This window comes from Physella acuta, unplaced genomic scaffold (assembly GCF_028476545.2).
Source record: "Physella acuta isolate Inbredline_101_S28 unplaced genomic scaffold, ASM2847654v3 ptg000190l, whole genome shotgun sequence".
Lineage (NCBI taxonomy): Eukaryota > Metazoa > Mollusca > Gastropoda > Physidae > Physella > Physella acuta.
The window spans coordinates 76,944-101,052 of record NW_026731709.1 but is presented as its reverse complement, the minus strand read 5'-3'; the positions used below and the strand labels follow the sequence as shown (position 1 = coordinate 101,052).

Here is a 24,109-nt window from a genome sequence, read left to right as displayed (position 1 = left end):
TTTGGGGTTTTCTATCAACTTTTGTGCGATTTTCATTTACCGGAAGTGGTACTTACTCTACTTCCGGTTTCTCAAAAGCCAATAACTTGAGCATCGTTTAGGTTAGATAGACGAAATTTCACATACGAGTAAAAGTTTGTATGTGCATGTTTCTACCAAATTTTGAGCGATTTCCGTAAACAAAAATTATATCTTTCTCAATTTCAATACTGAGTACTTTTTCATTTAGGTCAGGGGTCTCCAAACTTTTCAGTCCGAGGGCCGCATTAACTATCAAATTTCAGTTCGGGGGCCAGTTTCTTTCAGGCATGTCTTTGATTTTTCTGGGCAAAGTTCCTCAGCCATCACCAACAAACGATTTTTTCTTGGACAAAAAGATCTCCGCGGTCCGGATGAGAGGACTTTGCGGGCCGCATCCGGCCCGCGGGCCTTAGTTTGGAGACCCCTGATTTAGGTAAACGAAATTTCATATATATAAAAGATCTTATTCTTGGCCTACTCTCAAATTTGAGTGAGCCCCGATATTTTTATTATAAGACTTTATTTCCGGTTTCTAAAGTACCAACAACATAAGCACTGTTTCTGTTAGGTGAACAAAATGTTAGGTAAAAGATCTTATTTTCTTGACTCTACCATAGTTTGATTTCCGCTGACTGAAAATAGTATTTTTTGACTTCTCTAAAAATAACTCTTCTACTGGACCTATTTCTTTCAAACTTGTCACGTAGGTCAAGGCTCGATAACAATCCCCTTTGACATAAAATATGACTTAATTAGAAGTTTGATTTACTTTTTAAAAATTGATCAATATTCTCTTTATACACACATTGTTGGAGTTCACTTGGTGCGAGATTGTTTTTCTGCGCAATTCTCTTCTATTAAAAAAAAAATTATCAAAAAGCATTAAAAAAAAAACATTTCTATTGCATGGATGCACTAGAAGTGATTCACTTTCCTTTATGTCAGAATAAACGGGTAATAAACGTAAAAGTTTAGGGGAGATCACTCCCGCTTTATTTAAAATACATTTTATTTATACATATTTGTGCGTGTTAGTAATTTCTTACTACGTCTTACATAAATACTTTTTATAGCTCACACTGTCTAGTAAGTTGGTATCGAATCCACTATTTCGGCCGTCATATTTAGCCGTGACGTACATTTGGATTGAATTAGCCTCGACCCCGGAATGTTCGAGAGAAGTCTGGAACGAGAGTTACAACTTCCCCGTCTGCAAATTTCAACTGACTGCCGACGCTTGAAGCGGCTGCTAGGGGGGGGGGGGTCATTTCGTCACTTCCGTCCGCCATGACGTTATCAGCTACGGCGTGTGACGTCATCGCGCAGATTTATGACGCAGTTGATTATTGTTATTTCTGTTAGGGGATGATTCTTGTTAGGTAACTGACGGGGCGGAAGTCAGCAACAGACGATAACGTGACGTCATCAGAAGGACGGAACGATGGGTGGGGGAGGGGGGGGGGGAGGGGGGGGGGAGGGGGAGAGATCTTGTCAAATTACTATGTCTGTGATTTCTGTCGTTCGCACTCTTAGCTAGGCTTGAAAATATTTCTTAGACAGAAGAAAAAACGGCACGCAAACATGGAATTTCTAAAAAACAAAAAAACCTTTGAGTTTACCTTTTCGAACTTGACGGTTCATGGGGCAGGTCAAGTAGAAAGTCTGTGAACTCGGAATTTAAAGGGATATCATTGTCAGCAGTATGCCCAGCCGCCTTTACTTTTCCTATCGTCAGTAGTTTAAAGTGTTTCTTTTAGACATTTTTCTTAGGGAAGGGGTTGCACTTAAAAATTACGGGGGGGGGGGGGGGAGGGGGGTGTAGACATTGGTTGAAGTTTATAATATCAAAATAGATTCCATTGCGTTCGGGGAGGGGGTGATGCTTCAGGAGGCAGTGCCCCCACCCCCTTTTCCCTTCACCCCCCTTTCCCCCCCCCCCCCCCCCCCCCCCCCCCCGCCCTCTTACCCGAAGAGATGCATGAAAAGAACTCTGTTACGTCTGGATGGCGGTTTCTGCCTTAGGCTTAAATCATTAATTAAATTATGCAAATGAAGACAGGCCAGGTAAAAATCTGTTGTTTTTTTTAAGTCTGGTTTTACCAAATCTTTTTTTATCTGCTAACAGGCAATACGAAATTCCCTGTTGATTAAAAAAAATACTTTAAAAAATTATTAAGCTTATGAAGGTAATCAACTTTATTTACATACATGGCTCGCGTGGTGTCAAAACTATTTTGTATGACGTCAAAACATGCGTTTGGTGTCACGTGGGCAACTGCCTGTGGAAGTGTCTAGGTCGTTGACCTTTGTGTTTGTTTACATGCTGGTGAGTTGTTCGCCAAGGAGAGGTCTATTTCCGGTTTCGTTTCGTTTAGAAGAAGACGGACGGAGATATCGAATATTGAGTGTAGGCAGGTTATTGCCTACGGCTGTTGGATGTGGTTGAGCGCTTCGGATGAGGTGTATTCAAGCGGAACACTATCGTAAAGTGTAATGTCTGAGTGGAGAGTTGTTACCCCTGGGGTGTAGGTAGGTGTGAGGGGAGATGTGAGGGGTGAGTTGTGGGGGCAGGTAATACAGGTCCATGAAAAAGGTGGAGATCACATTATTATTTGTATGGGTGTTTTTTTTTTGTTTTGTATGTGTGGATGAGTGTGTGTGTGTGTGAAACTTCGGGATGAAATGAAGTGAAATTCTTGCTTCGAGATGTGTGTGTGTGTGTATGTGTGTGTGTATAGGTGGTGTGGAGATGATAACTTATGTTTGTGAAGATTGAATTTGAAATTAGGGTTGTAAGCTGAAATGTCTCGTTAAGTTAATAAATATTTAAAAGAGATTCTAAACTGAAAAACTTAGCGATTAAAAAATGTAGACTAGGGTCAAATCTTTAACGAGAAATTTTTGAGTATCGCAAAAAAAAAAAGTTATCCTACTACACTGCGGTAGAAGAATGAAAGTGGTCCCGTATTAATTTCAGCAGTCTTCCTACACTGTGCACATTTTTTTCATAGTCTTTAAATTTGCTATGTCATCAATCTATGTGTAGTATGTCTCGTTCTACGTCATCCGAATGTGAGTACTTGTGTGTGCGGATTTCCCTTGATATCCTGGCACGCGCGGGATTTGACGAGATTGATTTGGTACCGTTTCCTGCACGATTTGCTTGATGTAAGCCCAACCAAAATCTTGTTTAAACGACAAACTAAAACCCAAGTTCCCAAAGCAATAAAACACTCTAACCTAAATTCTTTACTTAACCAGAGAAAGCCACATTCAAAAATCATAATTAAAACTCTCTCTTTATATATATATATATATATATATATATATATATATATATATATATATATATATATATATATATATATATATATATATATATATGTATATATATATATAGGCCGATATATAATTATGCATATATATTATGCATATATATATATATATATATATATATATATATATATATATATATATATATATATATATATATATATATATATATATATATATATATATATATATATATATATATATATATATATATATATATATATATATATATATATATATATATATACATATGTATGTATGACAAGTCATATAATTAAAAGCTTGTTAAAAAACCAGTTTCCCTCGCTATGTCAGATAGCGGAAACTGACCTATGACCTTTGATTCTGCCAGGATTAGAAAAAAAAGCAGGTAGGGAGGGAAAGGGTTAATAACGGTTTCATTATTGACTTTCCTGTATCAGACATCGCCAGTCAGACGTAGAAGGGTTAATTTAGGTTTTCTTCGCCAGACTCAGATTTGGCTGTTCTGGCTAGCGTCTTGAGTGGTGCTAAAGATGGCCAAATCTGTGTACTAGTGATGGCCAATGTACTAGTGATGGCCAATGTACTAGTGATGGCCAAATCTGTGTACTAGTGATGGCCAATGTACTAGTGATGGCCAAATCTGTGTACTAGTGATGGCCAATGTACTAGTGATGGCCAATGTACTAGTGATGGCCAATGTACTAGTGATGGCCAATGTACTAGTGATGGCCAATGTACTAGTGATGGCCAATGTACTAGTGTGGCCAGTATACTAGTGCGGCCAGTGTACTAGTGATGGCCAATGTACTAGTGATGGCCAATGTACTAATGTAGGCCAATGTACTAGTGATGGCCAATGTACTAGTGTGGCCAGTGTACTAATGTAGGCCAATGTACTAGTGAAGATCAGTGTACTAGTGATGGCCAGTGTACTAGTGATGGCCAATGTACTAATGATGGCCAATGTACTAATGTAGGCCAATGTACTAGTGATGGCCAATGTACTAGTGTGGCCAGTGTACTAATGTAGGCCAATGTACTAGTGAAGATCAGTGTACTAGTGATGGCTAATGTACTAGTGATGGCCAATGTACTAGTGATGGCCAATGTACTAGTGATGGCCAGTGTACTAGTGATGGCTAATGTACTTGTGATGGCCAATGTACTAGTGATGGCGAATGACCAAGTAAAACATGAAAACGTGTGGTACACACATACACATACACATGTACACAAACAAAAACAGATATTCATACTCTTGCACAAACACAGATATATATAGATATATATGTATATATATATATATATATATATATATATATATATATATATATATATATATATATATATATATGTGTGTGTGTGTGTGTGTGTGTGTGTACAAGTACACATTTACTTTCACATACATATTCAAAAACATATACGAGTATACGCCAACAAACATACACACATAGATGCATATACATACTAACGTATGCATATTAAAATGTACATAAACACACATACATAAACACAGGCACGCACACATAACTATACACAAAGCATCTACACGCATATTACTACCACCCACAACCAGCATAACCCCTCTCCCTCCCCACGGTTTACTTACAATTCATGACGTCACGAACTCATCAGAAAAATGACGGTTTGGAAAACATTACCGTCTCCCAGCGTTAGCCAGGTATGGTTTCTATATTAGACCAACAAAGACTTTAGTCTCCTAGGCAACGGTTTCCTTCTTTTTCTGGTACCCCACCTATCAAAGACTTCCTGTACACAAAGAACACCTATGGGTGTAGTTACCTGTGGTAAGGAACAATTGATTATCTGAGACTTTATCAGGCCAGACAAAGAAATAAAAGATATATTAGTACATTGTAGTTGATATTTGGTTTTCATTTGGTGCCTAGCATTCTACAAAGTAAAGTATCCAATAGTTTTTTTTTTAAAGTGATAACAATTTAGCTTATACAAAATAAAATGTGTTTAGTGCAATTTTGATGCGACTTAAGATTCTAAATTGAGTAAATATAAAGATGAGAGCAGAATGCATTCGTAATGAGCATCTACATACTGGATTTATTTGTCGTATTGGGATATATATTCTAAGTTATACATCTGCGACAAGTCGGATACTTTATAGTGTTTTAGTATGGTAAGTAAAGTTCCCTTTCCGAACCTGACGGTCTAAGTGAAGTAGAGTGCATCTGTTTCTGTGACCTCGGCATATGAAGGGATAGTGTTGTCAGCATTATGCCCAGCCGCCTTTACTTTCTTAACGCAAGTTAGGTACCCATCATCTGGAAAGGTCTACTGACTTGAACCGAGATTCGAAATCCAGACTTACAGGTTAGCAGTCTAGCGCCTACTAGGCCGCTCCGTCAACTTTTAGTCTTGTACACAACTACAACTACATGATAATCCTACTGTACACAACGACAACTACACGATGATCCTACTTATACATCATCATGAGACCTAAACGTTAGTCTCCCAGATAGGGAACATTCTGTTTCTAAAGACGCCAACTTAAAAACTTAATTAGTTTTCTTATTAAAAACTAATTATCTATGCTTTCACAAACAGTTACGGGTTTATGTTAGGTTTAGGTTAGGGTTATGAATTGTATCTATAGTGATGGAAAACAATGACATTAATAAGATTTTGTAAGTGGTACGTTTAAGACATTTGTTACCAGTATTTCTAGTATTTGTTTGAGCTACGAGGTAAAATTACACTCCCTCCCCACCATTCCCCACTCTCGCCCCACTCCCCTCCCTCCTTCGCCACTACTTTCCCCACCTCGTCAAGATAACTCACCTGTTCGCTTTCGTCCCATCTCTCAAGTTAAACCTACGACATCTGCACCTTTAATTGTATTCACCAATTTCTCTAACTTAGGTGTGTTCCGAAAATAGTTGCACTTTTGCTGATATAGAAAACAGATCGAACTTACCGCAAATATCCGATTTCAAACGTTTGATTTGAATTGTTTCAAGTTTACAATTTGTTAGACAGTGTGTAATTATATCTGGCCACTTTAACAATCTTTACAACTGGCGACTATAACGATCTTACGACTGGCGACAATAACAATTGAACAACTTAATGAGAACTATAACAATCTCGAGTTCGAACCCGGGTTCAAGTCAGTAGAATATCCCTGTGTCAACCCAGCTCTAACGAGTACCTAACTCACTTTAGGGAAATAAAGGCGGCAGGGTATACTGCTGACCACATTATCCCTTCATATGCCGAGGTCTCAGAAACAGATGAACTCTACTTCGTCTACGTCATGTTGGGGCACGAACGGGAAAAACTGATGATAACAATCGTTACCGTCGACTATAACAATGTAACTACCTAAAACCCTAAAGCTTCATTCCCTGACTTAATTATAGACCGTTAGTTTTTCAGTTAAACCAACCTCGCTTAATTACTAGTTCCGCATCCCCATCGCTACCCAGACGTGTAATTATAACATCGACTATAAAGTGCTGCTTACATCCGATTACATCCAAATGAATGTATCAGGGTTGACTTGGGTTTTAGCTGTAGAGCCAGAAGACCACGCAGAAGAGAACTACATTAGGATTTGTTTTTGTGTTGCACTACGGCGAGGGTTCACGCGCCCTCGAATTGATAACGCAACGTGTTTAAAATAAATAAAATCACGTGGTACAGTCACGTGATTTTATAATTGCACGGGAAGAGTGGAGAGACAGGCGTGAATGGGTGAAAACGAGGCAGCTTCAAGATGGCGGCGTATTGTTGTGATGGAGGAAGGTGTGGGGGAGGCCGTTGGTCTCAGAACGGTGGAACCAGAACGGTGGAGCCAGAACGGTGGAACCAGAACGGTGGAACCAGAACGGTGAAACCAGAACGGTGGAACCAGAACGGTGGAGTAAGAACGGTGGAACCAGAACGGTGGAACCAGAACGGTTGAACCAGAACGGTGGACCAGAACGGTGCTAGACGGTACGGTACTGCTGGAAAGGGTAGACGTGTTGAATAGCAGGCGGCCCCTTATTAGGAGAGTAGCGAGACTTGAATGGTCAGTCTACTGGTACCTGCAGGCAGTCTATGGAATGGTCAGTCTACTGGTACCTACAGCTGGTCTTATGGAATGGTCAGTATAGTGGTACCTACATCTGGTCTTATGGAATTGTCAGTCTAGTGGTACATATAGGCGATCTCATGGGATCATCAGTCTACTTGCACCTACAGCTAGTGTAATGGAAATGTCAGTCTACTGTGTGGTCTCTTGGAATGGTCAGTCTGTAGTGTTAGTCTCATGTACTGGCACCTACTGGCGACATCTAATGGGTTACAACCTAGACCGCCATGGGGTGCCTAGCCCGCGACATAAGAAGCAGCTGACCTAATGAAAACATTACTTTCTATTGAAAGTGTTTCATACTAACCACTGCACTACATCCATGTACAATAAAACTTAATATCGACAGGTAACAAATACGGTGGACACTAAACTAACTTAGTGTCTCAACAACTTTATTTTAAATTATGTGTTTTTTAAGTGTTTGATAGTCATAATTTTATGGACAACATCAGCATTGGTTTTAGTGGTTGAAGATGTTCACAGGTACGGATGGGATGGGGCTGTATGTGGGGGGGGGGGGCAGCTGACTGTACTTACAGGATGCTCGCTACTGTTGTATCAACAACCGCTCAAAGAATCTGGAACTTTCTGACAGCCGTTCAGTTAAATAATTACTCCACGCTATCCGATGTTTTCAAACAACAGCTTAGGAAAACACCGGTAACAACCAATTATACCGCTCTTTCACTGAGGCAGTAAACTGATAGCAAAGACTACGATGGAATAATCAGTATTTCTATCAGATATTTTCCTCCGTGGGGAGGGGTGGGGGGTAATTTAAACTTTCGGAGGAGGGTCCTTGACTTGTGTTTTTTGTTTTGTGTGTGCGTTGGGGGGGGGGGATACGAGTTAAATTACGTTATTTTCTATATATATTATATTTTGTTTTCTTCGAAGGGGAGAGAGAGACAGAGAGAGAGAGAGAGTGAGAGAGTGGATGTGCTTCGTGGTAGGAGGATGCCTTCCCCCCCCCCCCCCCCCCACCGGAAGGAGGGTGTCTTGCCCCCTCCCTCGAAACGTTTCCTAATGAAGACTAGACTATTTCAGGAAACATAGACTCTTTAACTAACGGTAGCCTTTAACAAAGACTAGACTATTGAACAAAGACTGGAATTTGTATCCCCGACTAGATGTTAAACAAATCTTAAACTCCCCCCCCCCCCCACATAGATTCCAGACCGTTGATTCAGAAAACTGATCTTTCTTTCAGAGTGCCCCTGCTAGCAGAGACTCCGGACAGTGAAGTGGTCAGCCTCAAACAAACGCCGCCGTCTGCCGTTGTTGCCAGACATGGAGTGTCTCTACTCCAGGCTGTTCTACAAACAGCTTATCTACCCTCTGGATTAACCTAATCCGTTAGCCCGAAATACCTTGCCTTACTACGGATGTCAACAATGGATTAGTGTTTGAGTTAACACTGGTTTGTTTCTGTACCCTCGTCACGTGAGGGATGACCCAGGACACAACCCCATCACGTGATAGATGACCCCAGGCACAGAATGTGTCACATGGCATTGTGTCGTCTGCTCTGTGTTTTTTAGTTGCTAATGAGAACTTCATTCAATGAATAATTTGCATAACGATGGGTTAAATCTGGAATTAATTCGATTGTTTTTATCATCGGCATGGAATGATTAGTTAGCACGCAGTGATTGGCATTACCTGAAGATCTGTTTGATCAATAGTTATCTATGCAGTTCATGGATATTTCAGCAGCAATTCGTCAGAATTTCGTGTTAATTTTTTTTTAAAATGAGAATTTTTTTTGTTTCGTTTTTTTTTTGAAAGAGTAGTTTTATGGAGATTTCGTGGATATATTGAAACAAAGTCTGGATACAAACATGGAAAAGATAACCGGACTGGATACACCCAGTCGTGTGTCCACGTCATCGTTCAATTACTCGGACTTTGTGACGTCATCCAGCGCCGCTAACGTCACGAGCGGTCTGGACAACGTCACGGAGAGCAAGAGTTACGTCATGCGTGACGCGGACAAGCACAGGGTCATCATCATCGCTGTCATCATGGCATGTAAGTTGTCATTTGTCATATGTCATTTTAGGTGTCACATGCTGAATGTCATATTTGCATATATTTTTCATCTGTTAAATGTCATCTGTCAAATGTCGTTTTAGTTGTTGCCTGTCGAATGTCATTTCAATTGTCATTAATTGAATGTCATCATGCTGTGCAAGTTAAGCTGTCATCTTTAAATGACATCGTGGCATGCAAGTTAAGTTGTCATCTGTTGAATGTCATAAAGTCGTGACAGAAAATTGGCATCTGTTAAATGCCATCGTGTCATCTCACTAAACCGGACGCGAAATATCTCAACGAATTATTTATTGTTTTTTTCGCTGCGTTCAATCACACCTGTCGTTCTAACTAGAACAAAGAGATGGCATTTATCTCAGCTGTCATTTAAACAATAACTTATTTAAGAAGCTATCATTTAACTTATTGTGCAATATATTTTAAAAGTGTCATTCTATGCAGTTATAAATTTCATGTAACCCAACTCAAATCTATTAAAGCAGTGATCATTTAAAAAAAAATGACATTTAACGTAGTTGTACGTTAAACAAAGATAATTAGCTGACATTTGACAAAGCAATCACCCAATCCAGGTAATTATAAGTGAGACAACACCACTGGGAACATCTCCGATTCTCCATTAAGTCTAGAATGGATGGAATATTCAATGTGTGTCGGGTTTGTAGTCTGAAAACGTCAAACCCATCAACTCAACAATGCAGGAATTTAGTTCTGGGTGGGGATCGACTGTCTGAAACAAAAACTTTCTCCCCGCGGGGGTAATATGGTTGGTGGTAGGATGATGATGATAGCAGACGGTAGACGGGTGGGGTATCAAAGTTTAGCTATTAGAAAAAGGATTTGAGCACTTTAGGAGGGTTGGGTGATGTAATACAAAGAAGCTATTGATTGTTAATGTGATATTGTGCAACTTGTTTTAAGTGATTGGGTGACGTTGTTAACGTTTGCTTTGTGTGATTGTGTTAATGGCCATCATGAGACAGTGAGAATATTTGAGACGGCCATCTTGAGACAGTGAGAATATTTGAGACGGCCACCTACGACAGTGAGAATATTTGAGACGGCCATCTTGAGACAGTGAGAATATTTGAGACGGCCATCACAAGACAGTGAGAATATTTGAGACGGCCATCTTGAGACAGTGAGAATATTTGAGACGGCCATCTTGAGACAGTGAGAATATTTGAGACGGCCAATGTAAGACAGTGAGAATATTTGAGACGGCCATCTTGAGACAGAATATTTGAGACGGCCATCTTGAGACAGTGAGAATACAGTGAGAATATTTGAGACGGCCAATGTAAGACAGTGAGAATATTTGAGACGGCCATCTTGAGACAGAATATTTGAGACGGCCATCTTGAGACAGTGAGAATATTTGAGACGGCCATCTTGAGACAGTGAGAATATTTGAGACGGCCAATGTAAGACAGTGAGAATATTTGAGACGGCCATCTTGAGACAGAATATTTGAGACGGCCATCTTGAGACAGTGAGAATATTTGAGACGGCCAATGTAAGACAGTGAGAATATTTGAGACGGCCATCTTGAGACAGAATATTTGAGACGGCCATCTTGAGACAGTGAGAATATTTGAGACGGCCAATGTAAGACAGTGAGAATATTTGAGACGGCCATCTTGAGACAGTGAGAATATTTGAGACGGCCATCTTGAGACAGTGAGAATATTTGAGACGGCCATCTTGAGACAGAATATTTGAGACGGCCATCTTGAGACAGTGAGAATATTTGAGACGGCCATCTTGAGACAGTGAGAATATTTGAGACGGTCATCTTGAGACAGAATATTTGAGACGGCCATCTTGAGACAGTGAGAATATTTGAGACGGCCAATGTGAGACAGTGAGAATATTTAAGACGGCCATCTTGAGACAGTGAGAATATTTGAGACGGCCATCTTGAGACAGTGAGACAAAATGAGACATACACGCTACCTTTGAGACTGGAAATACAGTGAGACCCTCGGAGACTTTTGAGACTTTCTATGAAAGACTCTGAGAGACTGTCTTGAAATGAGACACGCTAAAACCGTGTAAGACAGTGAGACGATGCGCCCCCCCCCCCCCCCCCACGAGCTGTTTAGGATTACATCAGACATGACAAATATTGTCCAGCCTTCAATGTCAACTTCATGTGGCGTGTGTGTCTTGGGTCAACTTCTTTCTAATTATGTGTGGGCGTTGGCCGAGTGGGCGTTGGCCGAGTGGGCGTTGGCCGAGTGGGCGTTATCTGAATGGGCGTTGGCTAAGTGGGCGTTGGTTGAGTGAGCGTTGGTTGAGTGGGTGTTGGGCGAGTGGGCGTTGTCTGAGTGGGCGTTGGCTAAGTGGGCGTTGTCTGAGTGGGCGTTGGGCGAGTGGGCGTTGTCTGAGTGGGCGTTGGGCGAGTGGGACGTTGTCTGAGTGGGCGTTGGGTGAGTGGGCGTTGGCTGAGTGGGAGTTGGTTGAGTGGGCGTTGGCCGAGTAGGCGTTGGTTGAGTGGGCTTTGGCCGAGTGGGCGTTGGCCGAGTGGGCGTTGGCCGAGTGGGCGTTGGCTAAGTGGGCGTTGGTTAAGTAAAGTAAGCGTCACTGAAGTAGTCATTATTAGCGTTTCTTTAAGCATGACATATGTGTGTTCATAAAATAGCAGATTGCAGTTGAATGAGTAACAAAAGTATAGTATGCACAAAATACCGCTCAAATTTAGGACTAATTAAATTGTGCTTTAGGACTAATTAAATTGTGCTTTGGGAATAATTGAATTATGTTTTGGAAAAAATGCTCCGTGCAAAATTAATCTAAGCGTAACGGAGTTTGTTTTTGAAAATATCCACAAAAAGGTGATACCGAATTTACCGTGATGAAATTAAAAGTACCATTGAGAATTATCTACCAATCTTAGCTGACGTCATCAGTATTCTTGCTTAGCTAACCAGACACATGCACACATACATATATATACACCTCGCACTTAGCTAATTACACACACATGGGCAAGCACAAGCACACACACAGTTTAGATAACCACACACACAAATGCACACACACACACACACCTCACGGTTCCTAATGTGTTAACAAGCTAAAATTCGCTGTTCAATTAGGCTAAATATCGACAGTATGTCAAATTAAGGGCGCTACTTAACTTAATGCACTGAAGACTTTTTTTTTCCATATTTCCCTATAATAAAACAGCGCGCTTTGGTGTTATTAAATGAACATTTCTCCTGACTCATTATTTCACTTTGTTTTAAATGTTGCTATTTTCTACAGCTTTATAAATAAGCTGGATGGTGATTATTACTTTCTCGTAGATGAAAGTTAGGGCTGGATGTATTGTAATCGTGCAAAATAAAATCGAAGTCGAGAATTTAAGAAATCTTGACGTTTTACTCATTGCTTATTCGGAAATCTCAGTTGTTCAACATTGTCTGTTTTTCTGTCTGTCTCTGTTTCTCTTCTTTCTCTGACTTTTTCTGTATCTATATTATATATATATATATATATATATATATATATATATATATATATATATATATATATATGTGTGTGTGTGTGTGTGTGTGTGTGTGTGTGTGTGTGTGTGTGTGTGTGTGTGTGTGTGTGTGTGTGTGTGTGTGTGTGTGTGTGTGTGTGTGTGTGTGTGTGTGTGTGTGTGTGTGTGTGTGTGTGTGTGTGTGTGTGTGTGTTTGTGTGTGAACACGAAAACATAAGTATCGTTTTATTTATTTTTTTAAATGTAGGTTTCTCTAAACATTTGAGCAATTTCCGATAAGCGGAAGTGGTACTTTTAGGTTTTTTAAAAAAACTTAAAAAATTGACGATAATAATCTCTAGTTGCCTAACATTACTAGATCTATAGACAAATTCCCAGCATTCATAGTTGTATACAAACACACGAGAAAGTTAGGGGAGATCACTCCCGATTTATTGAATTCATCTCGCCTTCTAGCATTAAAAAAAGGGAGTGAATCACATTTTTTTTTTGTGTCTTTTTTTTCTCTCCAGTCACGCTGATCGGGAACATGACCTTGATACTGGTGCTCCTCTGCAAGAGGTCAAGACGCATCAAGAGGGTCAATATCTTGTTGATGAACCTGGCCATCGGGGACCTGGCCGTGGCCCTGTTCGTCAACTCCACGGAGATTTTTTTCATCGCGTTCGGCGACTGGGCGCTCGGGCCTCTGATGTGCAAAATCAGTGTTTACGTTCAGGTAACTATGGCAACGGTGTCTTGTGTTTTGGCCGTTGGTCTGGGGTTTGTCTCTAGCCAGTTTGTTCGTCTGCCAGTGACGGGGGGGGGGGGGTGTGATTGTTCTGTCTTGGGGGACATTTCCGGTTCCTGTTGGGCTGGGAGACTGCGAGTGGTGCCAGAAGTCGATGATGGGGAGGACAACTCAGGGAACATGTTGGCCACACGCAATGCTCTCCCTTGAATATAATTACTTTCTTTATATTATTACAGGGGGGTTCGTATTGGATGTACATAATTGGTTTATTGGGTCTGCTCATTAAATTGACGTTCATTTTTCTAGTAATAAATGAAAAAAATATTTGAACATAGTGTGGTGTTAGGGTAGGGGTAAGGACAGAGGCCTAGCGACGCATCCCGTGCTCGGTGCGAGCTTTTGTCTTTGCTTTCCGCCCCTCCCCCTCCCCCCTCCCATTTCCTCCCGTTTATATAATTATTCAAAATTCTCTAGTTTAACAAAAATAAAATGCTATACACTTTAGATTTAGTGAATTATTTCAAATTCTTTCTTATTGTGTCATTCTGTAATTTTGACGTGTTTTGTATTGGAAAAATGTCAGTTTTTTTTTTGGATTTGAAAAAGTCATTTTAGTTCACTGCTACGTGCTGTTCAAATCTACATTGTGTTCACGTTTCCGTTGTGTTTACACCTAAGGGATTTTAACCTCTAATTTTCACGTGAATAAAAATGTCCACGCCTATATAAATGTCCATGTCTATATAAATGTCCACTTCTCTATACATGTTCACGTCTATATAAATGTTTCACGTCGGATTTAAAGACGGCACTAGACTATACTCTTAGTATAAGAATCTCCCGACTGAGTCAGTCAAGATATCTGGAGTTCCATGAGCTTGGCCTGTATCCTAGGATCCAACAACTCAATCATGTAGACCGCACGCGATAGGGCGGGGGGGGGGGGGTGGTTATAATCGTCTGTGTACACTGAAGTATCGTATGGACTAAACTATGTGCCGGTGTGTCTGAGTAGCGAAAAAAACTGAACTGAAATCTCCCTGGTAATTGAAACTAAAAGAGCGCACAGACGTATCGGTTTCAGTAGTCCATAAGAATTTCAGGTCAATTAAACTCTAATTTGGGTTTCTAAGCTGAAAATACAACAATCGTTCTTTTGAGCAGTAGGTGCAGATAGTTCATTTACCGCTGTGAGTGGAGATTTTCTAAAGGAAGTTTATGATAACATTCGAGACAAACGATGTTTTTTTTTTTCTATGTCTTAGGATTGTCTCAATGGGCCAGGGATATTTCTTGGAGTGTGTCTAAGGGTATCTCAGTTTACAGTCTAGACAATGTCGTCTGTATATTCTCCCAGGCGTATTTCAACAATCAATTAATTCGATTAGGTAGAGATTTATCCCGCCATCTGGCAGATGTTTAGGGGGTCAAGTTTTGCTAGAAACAGTTTTATCGATAGCTGCTTGCAGAAATTTTTTTCATCCGCTTTTCTTTTCTTCTTACACGTCCGCACGCCGTACCACAACTTCATTCACTTCCACATCATCGACTATTTCCACCCGTCAATACCACCACATATCCACCTCAGCTATCCGTCCTTTCGACCACATCCATCACATACACCCGTCCACACTATCACATCCACTCGTCCCCACCAACATATCCACTTCATCCATCCGTCGATACGACCATATCTATCACATCCACCCGTCCATATTACCACATCCACCCGTCCACATTAACACACACTACCGTCCACATTACCACATCCACCCGTCCACATTACCATATCCACCCGTCCACATATCCACCCGTCCACATTACCACATCCACCGTCCACATTACCACATCCACCCGTCCATACCAAATCCACCCGTCCACATTACCACATCCACCGTCCACATTACCACATCCACCCGTCCACATTACCATATCCACCCGTCCACACTACCACATCCACCCAAAGACTACTGAATCTGACGACACGTCTGACAAAGATAAATGCTGAAACTGACCTGATGCCGGATCTGGAATATTTCTCCACAAACCCCGCCCCCCCCCACCTCCTTTCCCTGCCCCCCCCCCCCCCACACACACCCTCCTCACCACTCTCCCAGCCAGCACACACTAAATCAACGATGTTTTTTTTTTCTTCCATGGTTCCACTCTTAGTATCAAAATATATTTTTTATAAATTATATCTGAATTCGTATTTGTTGAACCCTTTGTGTTTATTGTGTATCTCATTATAGTAAAAGTTAAATTACAAATTAGTTGAAAACGAATGCCCTTTATACTTAACATATATACTTAAAATACTTAAAATAACATATTTACATGTATAACATCTTGACTTAATGCACACACACACACACCTACGTCTTCCAATGCTGCTACCGATTTAGCACACACTCACTAGCAACATTTACACACATCCACAAACCACACAACTACAACCACTACACCCACACATTCACCCCACCACACACAAACACACATAAACACACACACTATATTAAACATTTACACACCTCTACAACCCAACCACACAAATACAAACATGAAAACCCATCCACACACACATTAAGCATCAACATCTCCAAACCTACAATCACAACCACTACTCCCCCACACATCACTACAACAATTCTACATCCCCATCCCACACATCTTACCAACATCCCTCTTTACACTTAACAACTTACACACCCCTATAAACCCCATTCGCCATCTCACACCCCTACCCCCAAACATTTTATACAGCCCAGCAACACTTACACCCCAAGTGGACCTCCGCCCACCCCCACCCCCTCCTCTCGCGAATTTTCTATTCACGTCCAAAGATTGATTTTAAAACGCCATTACGAATTGTAGATGACGACTCCATTAGGTGGACATAAGCAACGACAGTTGGCCATTCTTCTTGTGACAAACATTAAGTGAAATTATACAGAAATGTTTCTGGCTAATATCAAGAGAAATATTATAGACATTTTTTTTTATATCATCCCCGTTGTGGGTTTTTGAATGTATAGCTCGCTATGGGACAGTGAACGACTGTACATTTTAGGATAATAAATAACTGTTGAACAGCATTATTAAAAAGCTGTTGACACCATAGATCTAGTGGTGACATCAAGGTCTAGTGGTGACATCAAGGTCTAGTGGTGACATCAAGGTCTAGTGGTGACATCACATATCTAGTGGTGACATCACATATCTAGTGGTGACATCACAGGTCTAGTGGTGACATCACAGATATAGTGGTGACACAAAAATCAGCATGTAGTCGCTCTCCTCTACACCTTTGTCATTATTTAACTCAACGGCTATGTCGGTTGGTAGCGCACACGACTGTTAACCCGAGATTCTCGAGTTCAGGTCCCAGGCTTGACTCTATAGAAAGTCAACAAAACAAGTGCGACTAGGCATGGCGCTGGCCAATGGCCACTCTATACTCTCGTATGCCGATGGCATTGAAACAAATTAGTTCTATCTGTCCCATGGGTCTTGGGCACACACGAGAAAGAGCAACTCTTAAAGATTTCATCTGCAAACTCAGCGTTAGCATTTTGAAACTGGTTTTCAAAAGCTTACATTGATGGGCACAAATGTTCATCCATCTGAATATATTCCTTCTATCTTTTAACGTAACGACGGCTAAGTAAACTCTCAAATATTCTTCTCGCTAGTTAAAAATTTGTTTTGGCACACTTGAGTGTTGGCTCTCTGTAGACCGTTTTTCTTTTCATGTTTATAAAACATGGCTTTAAAAAAATGTAACACAAGATGATTGGGCATGTCGCCTAATGTTGGCTTTAAGCTTAACCCCAAACATAAGCGTAAATTAGAGATTGTTGAGTGTCTTATCAGCCTGACACAGCCCGTTTGATGCACAATGACAGTTTGTTTCTCAACCCCCCCCCCCCCCCCCAGCCATACCTTTCTGTTTCCTAATTCGCATCAGAAATGCAAGGCCGGTGCAACTGCACTTTTTTTTACAGCGTGCAATTTTCCAAGTGCGATGATGATGCCCAGCATTTGAAAACAATCGTGACCCAGTTTCTGCTGCATTAATAACTGCTCAAATGTGCATACGTGAGTGCAGGGGGGGGGGGGGGACTTGCTTGTGGGGTGGAGACAGGATTTGTTTAAGTGAGGTTTGTGTGTGTATGTTGTAGAGGCCTATTTGGGGGGCTATGGCAAGGGTGAAAATTGGGAGATGTTGATTGCCATTTGCTTTATTTAAACTTATATACTGAGAAAAGATACGTAAGTATTGCTAACTCTGCTAACTCAACCTCTGTTGAAGTATTGCTACCTCCACCCATGTTAAAGTATTGCTACATCGACCCATGTTAAAGTATTGCTACATCGACCCATGTTAAAGTATTGTAACATCGACCCATATTAAAGTATTGCTACATCGACCCATGTTAAAGTATTGCTACATCGACCCATGTTAAAGTATTGCTACATCGACCCATGTTGAAGTATTGCTACATCGACCCATGTTAAAGTATTGCTACATCGACCCATGTTGAAGTATTGCTACATCGACCCATGTTGAAGTATTGCTACATCGACCCATGTTAAAGTATTGCTACATCAACCTCTGTTGAAGTATTGCTACATCGACCCATCTTAAAGTATTGCTACATCGACCCATGTTAAAGTATTGCTAATTCGACTCTAGTAGCTATAAGATGACACATTAGCCGTTAGCTCTATGAGCTAAAAAGCTATTAAGTTAGCGAAGACGACGTGTTAGCTATTTCCCCTAGGGCTAGACTCGATAGATGGACGTACACAACGCTAAGGGACGAACAGTTGATCGGTCAAATAGACGGCAGATTGTGTGTACAAAATTGCTATTTATAGAGGTTATACCCACGAAATAGTCTAGTAAAATATATCAGAAATATAAAATAGACTGGTAAAATAGATGAGACAGAAAAGGGCTATCACGAGAGTCCAGCTTAGAAAATAGACAGAAAAAAAAATCAGATGAACTGAAGAGCAATTAGACGAAATCGAAAGTTGAAGACGGCCATTGAAGCAGTTAAATGAGATCGGGCGACCCAGTCGTTGGGGTCCACAATTAATAAGGAATGTAATTAGAGCTTTATGGGCGTTGGTCAGAGGATGTACATTTCACTACTGTCCATCTTCAGAATAGACTAGTCTATTGACCGGATAAGCCAGTCTATCGTCTAAATAGACCTGTCAAGTTTTCAACGTTGGGGGGGGGGGGGGTAGTAATGTGACGTTAGGGCGGGGGAGGGGGGTAGTAATGTGACGTTTAGGGCGGGGGAGAAATTTTTTTCTGGCCATCTCGGTCATGGAGAGGAAAGCAGTAGAATTGGTTTGGTGGCTCCGGCTATGGGCCGGGGCCATGGGCCATGTCAAGGGCTGGGCCATGAGGTAATAATGGATGTGACCTTTAGTGGGAGGGGGGTGGGATGAGGCTTTAATTAGATGTGTACAAAAAGATAGATGCGGGACCTAGAGTGAGATAGAGGCTTGTTCCTTAAGGCCATGCACTAAGCACGACCTAAGCTCTACTCAATGTTGCTACGCTCTATCCTGACCTTGGTCAATGAATCTCCAAGAAAAGATAAATAGAAATGTGGGTTGTCGTGAAACTAGACAGATCCCATTTAAACAGACAAATCTCTTCACGCCCATCCCCCAGATGCCGCCAGACTTTTATTCCAACTTAGCCACCGCACTCAAAAACCTCGAAATTTTAACTCAATTTTTGTAAGTGTCCTCCCACATGAATGAAAGTATTGAAAGATTTTGTGGGGAAAATTATATTAAGGATTTCAGAGCTTCAGAACAGATGAACGCTGTGACATATTTTAATTAATTAATTAAAATTAATTAATTTTTCTCTCCCCAGATGATTTGCCTGAGCTCTACAACCAATTTGTTGACATCGATGAGCATCGATCGATATCAGGTAAGTTATTGAACCGTTAGTTTTCTAGTTATTTTTCTGTAAAGGTGGTCTTATCAAACAATACGATCTCCATTAATTAACAATAGAGCGGTACATTTCACGAATATTTTCATCTCACGAGAGGAAGGGAATTATTTCATGCCCGAGATAGAGAGGTTTTACAGCAGTGCTTACAATTTTTTTTAGCTCAGATCATGTCTGTTTTTAACTTTGAGTTTTATTTTGCTTATAATTTGGGTCATTGATTTCATCGAGATTTCCCCGTTTCTTTAATTTAATTTCCAATCCTAATTTTTGTTTTTCTCTGTTCCTTATAAATAAAACATTTAAATGTGACAGACGATTTGTTCTTGTCAAACTAGATAGTGATCTACGCTGTTTTAGTGTTATAAATATAGGGTTGACGCGTGATGAGAAAAGGTCGAGGTTTTAAAACAATGGTTTAAAAAAATAAAGTTAAGACACTATGCAATGAAACTTATATCACGTAGGAATGTTGCTTAAGACTTGATACCGGTACAATGTAGACTCGTGCTAACAAAACCTGGAAAGAATAAAAGCGCACCTCGTGTGTGTGAAGCTAAATTGAACGTTTGAACTAGAAATGAATTGTTTTTTTCTTTACAATGATGAAAGGTTTATAAGCTATTCAACATAAATGCCGTTATTAAAGTTGTTTATTAGATAAACATTACATAACCATTTTTTATTTGAACAAATTGATGAGTGAATTGACCGCAAATGACCGCAAATAAAAAAGATTTGAATAAATTAGTGAGTGCACTGACCGCAAATGATTCAAACATTAAAGGGGCAAGTTGAAATCATTCACACAAATACAATATTAGTTTGTACGCTTTGAAATGCCTGAACAGAATATACGAGATCAGATTGAGTTTTAAAAAAAAACAAATTGTAAATAGAGATGAGTTTGAAGTGTCAACATCTGAGAATGGAAATTAGGGGCAAGAGTTAGATAGAAATGGAAATTAGGGGGAAGAGTTAGATAGAAATGGAAATTAGGGGGAATGGTTAGATAGAAATGGAAATTAGGGGGAATGGTTAGATAGAAATGGAAATTAAGGGGGGGGGGTTTAGATAGAAATAGAAATTAGGGGGGATGGTTAGATAGAAATAGAAATTAGGGGGATTTTTAGATAGAAATGGAAATTAGGGGAAGATTTAGATAGAAATGAAAATTAAGGGGAAGGTTTAGATAGAAATGGAAATTGAGGGCAAGAACTAGATAGCAATGGAAATTCGAGGAAGATTTAAATAGAAATGAAAGTAAAATAGAAATGAAGATTTAAAATACGGAAGGATGTTGCAAATAGCAAATGCTGCACTGTTAGTTGAAACAGACGAAGAAGAAGTGACTGTTTATCTAAGTAAATCATTTAGAATGCTGCCCTTGTTGTTAGCATGAAGAGCCATTGGCTTCAGCTTACACTGATAGGACCTGATTCAATGCGCCTGGTCAAAGTGATGACCATTCAACCATCTTCTCCCGAGGTCAAAGAATCAGATGAACTCTACTTCATCTGATCTATATTTACAATTAACCTAGTCAGCATTTTAACTAAACTAATCATCATTTCAAAATGTCCTATTAATAAATGCTCAATTCTAAAGAATTAGTTGATGCGTGTTGCCGATTAACGGAGAAATATCCCCGTTTCTTTAATCTACTTACCTGTCTTTTTACAGTGTGAGTAGACAGAATCTCAGCATTAGCTTACTCACAGTTCTCTAACGCGATACTAAGACGTTCTTGTTTGTGACTAGCTAACACAAACAAACCACAAAGCCCCCCCCCCCCCCCAGCCAGTTGACTGGCAACTTCTGTGAGGGCGGGGGAAAATAATTTCCTCAATTGAGCGCGGATGTTGTGTAAGTCGAGTGGAGGGTAAATATCTGGTGGGATTACACATGAGAGACTTTCGTCAGGGGGAGATTGAAGTCATGTCTGCTCAAGTCTCTTGTCTTTCGGTCATCGACTTGACTTAGAACTAGTTGACTGCTGACTCACCACACACACACACACACACACACACACATACATTAATACACACACAACGAAGCTGGTATGTGGGGGTTGAGTGTGAGACAGGAGGGGGGGGGGGGTGTAAGATAGAAGAGTATCCTGTTCCCTTATGTTGGAGGCCATATTGTGTACATCAGATGGTCTAGGTGTAGGTGGTTTGTAGGAGCGGTTTGTGAAAATACATTTTGGCACTAGATGTTGGAGAATGCAAAAAAAAGTAGTTTACAGAAATAGTTTTGGGAGTAGTTAATGAATGTGTTTTATTAGAATGTGAATTTAGTTACAACCCAAAGCAAGGAACATGGAATCATTGATGTGGCACGGGGTTAGTCAAGTGAAACGCTCAACTAATTATACAGATATTGCGTATTCCGACATGTTAGTCAACTATATTGGTTTATATAAATGTACAAAAATGAGAGAAGTTTTTTTTTTAATTCTTTGTTCTCGTGATCTTTACGCCTATAAAAACACAAGCTACAAAAATGAAGAAAGTTTTCATGATTTTTTTTTATCCTTCATATGATTTTATAGCCCATTGAGCTCTAAAAACAAACGATGTTTTAATACATTTTTTTAACTCCCCACTCAGGTGATCGTCAAGCCCATGCAGTCTCTGGCCAAACGTCCGCGGATCTGGCTGAAGATAGCCATCTCCTGGATACTGAGCCTCATCTTCCCCATCCCCCAGCTCTTCATCTTCGTCCAGTACAACGACGGCGTCAAGTTCGACGGCAGCCCGCGCCGTATCTGTGGGAGCAACGGCTACACCGCCCCGTGGCAGCGTAAAGTCTACTTCACCTTCACCACCGTGTACATCCTGGTCGTGCCGATGGTCATCATGCTGTACTGCTACGTCAAGATCATCCGCGTCGTCTGGGTGCGGGCCAAGAACGAGTCCCGACGGCGTCCCTCGAATCTCGTCCCCCCGCGGGTAACCGCGGCCACGGACACAACGCAGGGGAAGAAACTGTCGGACAGCGAGGAGAAGAGCAGCAGTGTGGTGTGTGGGTGTGAGGGGAGTGACGTCAGTGTGAGGGACACCTCGACCACGCCCATAGTCCGGTGGGCGAGGAATGTCAAGGAGAAGAAAGACACGAACGACAACCCCGAGGAGAAGAAGTTAAAGTTGTCGGACTTGAGCGACGATATGAACCCGGGCTCGCCCAGGATGAGCGTCAGGAGGAGTCTGGTCACGGCGTCGAAACGACGCGCGCTGATTATGACGCTAAGCGTGGTGATGAGTTTCCTGATCTGCCACACGCCTTATTTCTTCATCAATTTAGTCCGGATATACAGCGACTACCAAGTGAAATTAGACACGATCAAAGTGCTCGAGAAGTTTTTGGTCATGGTGCACAGCACGCTCAACCCTATCCTGTACGGCCTTTTCACCCTACGCCAGTACCACCTCAAGTACCTCATCGCCTTCGTCACCTGCACCAAGCGGCCAGCGACCTCCACTGGAACCAAACACAGACAGTACTCAGACGAGAGGCACCAGCTTCTTGACCGCGTGAGGTCAAGGCTGATACGCCACACCAGCAGCGCCCCCGGCACCAACAACACCAGCAAGCGGAACATCAACCGGGAACCAACACACTCTCAGGCCCCGTCTATGGTTTCACCTGCCGACGTCACCGTCGTGTCGGCACCGTCGCCGCAACAACAGGGATCATCTTCAACGTTTTCTATTTTAAACAAATTCCGTTTTAGCCCGCTTCCTTCGCTACACAAAAAACCAAAAGCTAACCGTAAAGGAAAACTGAACAAAAACACTCTGCTCTTCGCCAACGAAGACGCCATACATTTAAAAGAGCAGCACCGCACTAAATCAGAAGAGACGGAACCTTCAGAGGTGGATTCTGTCACCTCACCTTTGTCGCAGAAGGAGTTCTCATCCGGGTCGTTGATAGCCAACATCCACATCATCAAAACCAACGGCACCCCGCCGTCTGCGGCTCCAGGCGCCGCCAGGGTTGGAGCCAGGAGAGACAGCGGGCCGGAGATAGCGCTGCTGGGATCCAGGTTTTCTGGCGGGGAGTGTGACGTCACACAGCGGCACAAACCCGTACCGTGGACGCCGCGGGATGACGAGTTTATCATTGGGGGATTAACGAGAGTTTGACGAGAGTTGGGCGACATTTGGGCGAGAGTAGGGCAAGAGTTGGGCGAGAGTTTGACGAGAGTTGGGCGAGAGTTTCGTGAGAGTTGTGTTAGATGGACGAGAGGTTAGTGAGAGTTGGGCAAGTTCAGCGCATAAGTGCATATTACATTAGTGATACATTAAATTACTAGATCGGTATTAGAAAAGTCTATATCGACTAAATAAAATTGTCCATAATTAGATTTCCTAGAAT

The 24,109-nt window shown here is 41.2% G+C and overlaps 1 protein-coding gene across 1 annotated transcript; it reads left to right on the top strand.

The window, feature by feature from the left end:
• The first annotated feature begins 9,344 nt into the window (after positions 1–9,344).
• Positions 9,345–23,882, top strand: LOC131936846 (neuropeptide S receptor). Its single transcript, XM_059293945.1, has 5 exons — positions 9,345–9,490; positions 13,520–13,725; positions 19,646–19,705; positions 22,342–22,655; positions 22,893–23,882. Exons 1-5 carry the CDS (start codon positions 9,439–9,441, stop codon positions 23,875–23,877), a joined length of 1,617 nt encoding a protein of 538 aa, XP_059149928.1. The 5' UTR covers positions 9,345–9,438; the 3' UTR covers positions 23,878–23,882.
• Positions 23,883–24,109: the final 227 nt, after the last annotated feature.